Source organism: Oryx dammah, unplaced genomic scaffold, assembly GCF_014754425.2.
Source record: "Oryx dammah isolate SB20612 unplaced genomic scaffold, SCBI_Odam_1.1 HiC_scaffold_28, whole genome shotgun sequence".
NCBI classification, from domain to species: domain Eukaryota; kingdom Metazoa; phylum Chordata; class Mammalia; order Artiodactyla; family Bovidae; genus Oryx; species Oryx dammah.
The window spans coordinates 13,739,687-13,747,179 of NW_024070212.1; the positions used below are offsets into that span (position 1 = coordinate 13,739,687).

Here is a 7,493-nt window from a genome sequence, read left to right on the forward strand (position 1 = left end):
GCCCTGGAAGGAAGGCCTGGCTCAAGCTCTGTGTCTCCTTTACTCTCTCCACCCTGTAGCTGTTGTTGGAACACCAGGACTGGCTCGCCCCTGATCACCGAGACCCCCTGCACGAGCTCCTGGAGGACCTTGGGGAGCTGCCCACTGTCCCTGACCTCATCGGTGCGTGCCATCCTTGACACTGGGGCGGGCGGTGGGGCCTGCAGGAGGGGCGGGTGGGCAGGTGGGCAGGTGAGCAGGGCCTTGGAACGTGCCCTCTCGAGTTTTTGTTCAGGCTGGCTGTGCACTCCCTTTCTCCCTCTGGTCCTGAGATAGACACAGAGTGATGTAGGGGACCCTGTACCATCATATAAATATGATGTTAAATCACATGAAATAGGACAGAGGGATAATGGCCTGTTTGGGGTCCCAAAATGTGTCTCTGATGAGGGTAGATTTCAGGAGCTGTGAAATGGAAGGAAGTTGGCTTCCAGAGGCAGAAGGGCAGGGCAGATGGGGACAGATAAAAGAAAGCCAGGAGGAGCTCCCGGCCTAGAGAGGCATAGCCCCAAAGACACAAGGGTTAGCTCTGTGGGTGACAGCCCTTCTGCTGGTGCTCAGGGCGGCCAGAGAGACAGTGCGGGAAGGCTTCCTGGAAGAGGGGCACTTGGAGCAGCATGCTCACCATGGCCCCATCTGTGCACGTGCTAGTCTCTCTCCTTCCTCACTCGCGTCAGGGGAGAATGTAGCTACGGATGGGAACGTGGATCTGAGCAAGCTAGAAGTGTCCCTGACTCTCACCAACAAGTTTGAAGGACTGGAGACAGACGCTGACGACACCAACACCCAGAGCCTGCTTCTGAGGTGGGAGCACACCTTGGCCCCCTGGGACTCTCCGGGCCAGTGAGCTGGCTGCTCTGGAGTGGCCATCCCGCCTTCTTCCCGGACTCTCTTACCCTCCAGAAAGTTCTCCCGCAAGCCTGACTGGCCTTCCCCTTCCTGCAGCCTCAGCTGTTTTCCTTCTGGCGGCCTCAGCTTTTGGCTCCGTGTTGTGGCTGAAGGCAAAGGACTAGTTAGGACGTTGGCAGCGTGGTTGTTGGCATGTTGTTGTGCTGTCTACCAAATGCTCGCTTTTTTTAATTGCTTGTTTATTTATCTGGCTGTGCCAGATCTTAGTTGCACCATGCAAAATCTTCTTTGTGGCATGTGGGATCTTTAGTTGTGGCGTGCGAGATCCAGTTTCCGAATCAGGGATTGAACCTGGTCCCCCTGCATTGGGAGCACAGAGTCTTAGCCACTGGACCATCAGGGAAATCCCCCAAATGCTTTCTTACACTTCATTTAACGTAAGGGACAAACAATGAGGTAGATGATGGTTTCCCTGCCTTCCAGTGGAGGAAAGAAACTCAAGCTAGGTGACTTGCCTAAAGTCCCGCAGCCAGGAGGTGAAGGAACTCGTGTTCTAATCAATCCCCTGGCCTTGTGAACTGTGATCAGGAGATGGGTGTGGAACTGTTCATCCCCAAGTCTGCAAATGGGAGGCAGGACCCCCAGTAGGCCCAGGCTGGTCATCTAGGCAAGAGAGGAGCCAGGTCACCACTTTGACCCCCCTGCCAACAAGACAGCCTCTCCACTCATCCATGCACCAAATAAACCAATGAGCTGAGTGTTCAGCTCTATCTTGCCATGGAAGGGCTCACAGCGGGGGCCAGGCTAGAGGTGAACACACGTCAGAGGACACCGAGAGGGGGCGGGCATCGGGTGCTTGAGAGCTCAGAGGGACCCCTGGATGGGAAAACGTTTCACAGAGGAGGAACCACATCCTTCAGCCAGAGGACTCAAAAGAAGGCCCTCTGTGGGAGACGTTGCAGGCAGAGGACACAGAGGCATGAGAGAGCACAGTGTGTTCAGACATGGCAGTTCAATGTCATGGGCCATCAGTCCACCCGGGTCTTCTTCCTGGTTACGTCCTCTTCATAATACCCCCCCGCATCGCTCTCTCCTTACCTCCAGCCATGCCGGGCAGCCATCATGCAGGGCAGGGCTGCTTACTGGCAGCTCCCTCGCCAGCCCCAGTCCAGACCCTCCCCCATCCCTCACCTCTCCCCCATCACTCCCCTCCTTCCGCAGCACCAAGCAGATGCTGGCTGACATCATGCAGTTCCACTCAGGAGACTCCCTCCAGGAGATCCTATCCCTCTCAGCTTCCAGAGAGGAGGTGAGTGGCATCCTGGCTTCCAGGTCCTATCTCATCCACCCCACTCCAGCATGGCAGGTTCCTTTCCCAGGTTCCTTTCCTTTTCCTTGCCCACAGTCGGCTCCAAGCAGACACCTTGCTCACCAGTCATGCGAGCTCTGGAGGGCTGAGGCCTCTGCCCTTAACCCCCAGAGACCCTCAGGCTGCGGAGTCCCAAGACTGCAGCTCCTCCCTACTCCCCACTGAAACAAGAGTGAGCTCTGCAGGAAAACCAGTCCTGCTGCAGCCCTGCTGTCAGTGGTAGGAGGGGTTGGGGGTGCAGAGAGGCAGAATGGGCAGACTCCCTTGAAGAGCACCAGGGAGCTGGCGCTCAGCATAGGGAATGGGCTGCTTGAGGGCCTAAAGGCCAGAGAAGGTGGTTAAGTGTGGGAGGCCAGGGGCAAGTTGGACCAGCTGGATCACAGGCTCAGCCAGGGTCTTCCCAGAGCACAGGTGGGGACAGCCAGTAGAGGCCTGTCCCAAACATGAGACAGAAGGAGGGAGATGCCCCGGGTCCCTTGGAGCCATCACAAGCCTCCACCGTTGGGAAGTCACAGCCAGTGTCCACTGGACTTTTTATGCCGTCCTCCTGCTGGGTCTCCTGGGCCACTCGTCCTCTGTGCTGACCCACAGGGCCCTTCAGTGGCTATGAAGTTGTACACTTTGATGTTCTTCACCACCTCTAGGGTGGGGACCCATGGGTGGGGCAGTATGTCAGTACCCGCTAGACCCCTCCAGCCTCTCTGCCCCCCAGGAAGTAGCCCACAAGCGGCTGATGTGCCGACGCCAGGCCTGTGAAGCCCAGACCCCGGAGCTGCTGCGACGACACCGCTCACTGACAGCCCACTCCCTCCTGCCGCTGGCAGAGAAACAGCGGCGCGTCCTGCGGAACCTGCGCCGACTCGAGGGCCTGGGGTTGGTCAGTGCCAGGGATGGCTACCAGGGGCTGGTGGACGAACTGGCCAAGGTAACGGTCTGGAGGGAGGGAGAGAATGTGTGTGTGTGTGTACACATGTTCATAGTGTTGACACTTCAAGGGCAGGCCTCTCCCTGGGAAGTGCCCACCCAACATTGTCACCAGCCAGGGGAAGGCCAAGCGACCTCCAAGGGCCTTTTTGAAGGAAAGGTCTCAAAATTAGTCAGGGAAGGGAGTATTCTTAAAATGCTCTTTTACTTAAAAAAAAAAGCAAGCTTTGGACCTGTTACTGCTCAGTAGGAGGGCGGCCCTGAAACATCCTTTGAGGGTTTGGGGTGGGGTCCTTGAGGTTGTTCGCCTCCTAGAGAAACTGCCTTGAAGTCTTCCTCTTCTGGCTTGTCCTGAAGATCCTCACAGTAAGTTGTTCTTGGGCCTGAGTCAGGCCCTGAGGCTCTCCTGCCAGGAAGGGTCGACTCAGCCCTCCCTTGGTCCCCCCACCCCCAGGACATCCGCAACCAGCGCAAGCGCCGGCAGCGGAGGAAAGCAGAGCTGCTGAAGCTCCAGGCCACACTCCAGGGCCTGAGCACCAAGACCACCTTTTATGAGGAGCAGGGCGACTACTACAGTCAGTACATCCGGGCCTGCCTGGACCACCTGGCCCCCAGCTCCAAGTATGTGCTCCCTTCCTGCACTCTGAAGGTGACCTGTGACCTCTCACCCATGTCGACCTTTGCCCCATGGTTTACCAGCTTTGGAACGGACGTCTCCCCCCAGCACAGCGTGGTCCCTTCCTGACACTGTCTTTGAGTCTCCCTCGTAAAGTCTTAGGCTCAAGTGTCTTCCACCAGTGAGAAGTCTTCCTCAGGCTCTAATTTCCTTCTACCAGCCACCCAGAGAATTAGTGTCTTTGGTGTTGAAGAGTTTGTTAAATGAACGGTCTGGGACTTTTCTTCCTCAGGAGTTCTGGGAAAAGGAAGAAGCAGGTATCTCTCCACTACACGGCTGCCCAGCTCCTGGAGAAGGGTGTCTTGGTGGAAATTGAAGATCTTCCCACCTCTCAGTATGTGTCTTTGGAGGGCAGAATGTCAGGCCGTAACCTGGGAGGCGGATGGGGGAGCTCTGGGCTGGGCACTGGGTGGGAGGGAAGAAGCGTGGTCCCTGCCCTGAAGGAGCTATTAGGATGATGGGGAAGACAGGGAGCTCCAGACAGAGAGCAAAGGGCAGTGGGCATGGTCTAGCACAGTTCTGGACACCCCAAGGCACAGGATGCTGAGAAAGCATCCTGGAAGAGAAAACAGCGTTTTAGGGCCAGCCAGAGAAAAGGGCTGAGGTGTGCTGAGCAGAAGTAAAATTGGAAGGAGGAAAAGAGAGAGGGGGAGTGACACAAGGGAAGCCTGGCTCTGGGTAACACACAGCACTGCCTGGGAAGAGTGGGTGGAAGCCCTGGGTGCAAGAGTGGGGTGTGGCCCTGGTAAGAGGCAGTGGGTCCCTGTTTTGAATCCTGCTGTTGATAGTTTCAGAAATGTGATCTTTGACATCACCCCTGGAGATGAGGCGGGAAGGTTTGAAGTAAACGCCAAGTTCCTGGGTGTGGACATGGAACGATTTCAGCTCCACTATCAGGTGAAGGGACATTCCCATGAGCCCTCCAGATACCCGGTGGGCTTTAGGTGCTAGCCTGAAGGTGGAAGGCTGGCCTGGCTTCCCTGGGCCTTGGACGGTATCAACTTTGTTCCCTGTCCAGTCCACATTGTCTGTTCCTGAAGACAAGAGTGATGGTCTGTGTAGCCCAAGCCTCCCCCGTGCCCTGACACAGACCCCACAGCCAAGCAACAGGAGAGTGGAGTGGGCTGGCATTGTCAGAGCAGATTAATATTTGATGCCCTCTCCCATGTCAGGGGCTTTACACATTACCTCATTTAATCCTCTCCAAAGCTCTCCAGCATTATCCCTATTTTATAGGCTCTGAGGCTAAAAGGTTAAGAAGCTGGCCTAAGTCATAGGCCAGTGTTCAGGAAAGCAGTGATTTTAAATCCAAACCGTGCCGCTCTGCTGCTTTGCCTTTTAAATGATTTCAAGCCCTGGCTCTGCTTGAACTGACATTTGGTCAGGTCACTGCACCTGCCTCTCTCGGTCGCGGTTCCCTCATCTGTGAAGGGGGTTTCCACGCCCGCTTCGGTGGCCAGTGCCACCGGATGACTGTGTGGCTCCAAGATGCTGGTGCTCTGTAGACTCTGTGGGCCACAGTGAGAACCCCTCCAACTCTCCTCCCTGCCCCTTCCTTCCCTCCTAGGACCTCCTGCAGCTCCAGTACGAGGGTGTGGCTGTCATGAAACTCTTCAACAAGGCCAAGGTCAACGTCAACCTTCTCATCTTCCTTCTCAACAAGAAATTCTTGCGGAAGTGACTGAGGCAGGGGGTGCTCCTCAAGCCCTTCTTACCTCACTGGATGCTTTTCTTAACACTAATGCACTGCTCCACTTTCCTGCAGACACCCAGAACTCAGGCCCAGGCAAGGCTCAAGGAGTCTCGCCTTTCCCCAGCTGGGAGGAGTCTGGCTCCCTGGCCCACAGGCAGGGTCTCTAATTGGCTCCAGGCCGGCCATGTGGCTAATAAGCCACAGAACTCCATGATTTTCCAGCCTGATGGGAAAGAATGAACCCAGGGCCTGCCCTGCGAAGGCTACTGCTCTAGTGTCTGCTGCCGCCCTCCCCATACGCAAGCACTGTCCCAGTGGCCTGATTCCTGCTGCCTCCCTTCTCTCTGCAGACCCAAGGCAGGGCTGGGCTCCCTGCCCCACCCCACTGCAGCAGCAGCTTCTGTTCTCTCCTGCTGAGGCCAGGCCACTCTGCTGCAGCGAGGCCTCACACCCTCCCGCCCCTGACCCTCACCCCGTGTGGACAGCGCTCATTAATGCCCACTCGGCCTTGTGACACGGTGGCCTGGGCAAGATGACCCTCCATTAACCTCAAATCTCACTCTCCTGTTTACAGTCTGTTTTACATGTGGGTCACCAGGGTATTTATTCTCTCCTGTGCAACCTTAATCATGGTTTTTATTCTTTCTTCCTGAGCTCAGAGAAAGAGTTCCCATTTCCCTATTCAAACTAATACTCATGCCAATCTTTTATACCTTGTATATAAAGTCACCTTGGGTCCCTTGTGTTTAAGATCTCATTATTTCAGCCTCATACGGTACGAAAAGCAGTCTTTCCCTTTTCTCTCTCACCCAACAGGATTCTTACATCTGAGAGCTAACTTCCTGTCCTGGTGGCCCCTCTGATTTCACTTTAATATAAACAGCTGTTACCTCTGCATCTGTTGTTAACCGCTTATTTCATCTCCTGCAGAGCAGGCGCCTAGGTTCTGGGATAAATCCGCCCTGGTGAGTGGGGGAGTCTTTCCTGCAGCGCCCCCCCTTACCTTTCTGCAGGCATCTACTGTGGACCCTGCCTACCTGAGCTCATTGGTTCTTAATGAGATGTGGCGTTTATTCCTCTCTTCCCTCCCCCAGGGGACAGAGAGGAGGAAGAAATGCTTAGATTTCGATTCCGTTTTTATTGGCCACTCTGAAGACTAAAGCCCAGAGGAGGGGAAACCAGTCCAGGTTCTACTCCACTCGTTTTGCACACATTTGCAGCAGGTTCTTTGCCTGAGCCTTGGATGACAACACCAAAGGCCCCTGAGCCACAGCTTCTTGGATTCGTGGGCTCTACACTCTGGCCCAAATCCCCTGTCCAGGAGGAAAGCCCCACTCTTTTCCCCCTGGGTTTCAGGAAGCTGGGAGGAGGGGACAGTCTAGATGGACACCTATCCTGCCCTCGGGACTCCCGAGCAGCTCCTGCTGGGCAGGCACACACAGGTCTGCGCGGCGCAGCCTGTCTCCCTGCACTCCTTTCCATTCTGTCGCTCAGGATCTGTCTTGCTGTCACATTCCGTTTCAGTCACATCCTCCCCCCACCACTTAACATGTCACAGCAAAGACTTCAAGTACCGCCTCGCTCTGGGTGACAGTGACATGTACCAGTGGATCCAAGTTTCTATGCATCGGTCATCATTAAAAGACTTAGATTCACCAAGTGATTCCGACACTATCCCACTGTGACGCTCCCCCACAATCACAGGGTCTCCGCCACATACAGCACGTACAGAAAAGTCCCAGTAGCTACTGTGCTTGCCGGGATATTTACACACACGTACTACTCACAACAGCTACAAAGGTGAGCAGTCACCAGTTTCATTTAATAGATGATGAAACTGCAGTTCAAAGGGTCAGATAACTGCACAAAGCACCAGAGCCATAAGGGGAAGAAAGTCTTTAAACTCAGGTCCATCTGCTCAGATTTATATTCCCCTGTACTCT

The 7,493-nt window shown here is 55.2% G+C and overlaps 1 protein-coding gene across 1 annotated transcript in view; it reads left to right on the plus strand.

Moving 5' to 3' along the window:
- Positions 1-6,447, plus strand: part of IQGAP3 (IQ motif containing GTPase activating protein 3) — a 40,310-nt gene extending 33,863 nt beyond the window's left edge. Inside the window, exons 31-38 of the mRNA XM_040230260.1 lie at positions 60-162; positions 717-843; positions 2,110-2,197; positions 2,970-3,182; positions 3,636-3,802; positions 4,090-4,191; positions 4,646-4,754; positions 5,425-6,447. Coding sequence (XP_040086194.1) covers positions 60-162; positions 717-843; positions 2,110-2,197; positions 2,970-3,182; positions 3,636-3,802; positions 4,090-4,191; positions 4,646-4,754; positions 5,425-5,538 — 1,023 coding nt within the window. The 3' untranslated portion in view covers positions 5,539-6,447. The remainder of the gene's footprint in view (positions 1-59; positions 163-716; positions 844-2,109; positions 2,198-2,969; positions 3,183-3,635; positions 3,803-4,089; positions 4,192-4,645; positions 4,755-5,424) is intronic.
- Positions 6,448-7,493: the final 1,046 nt, after the last annotated feature.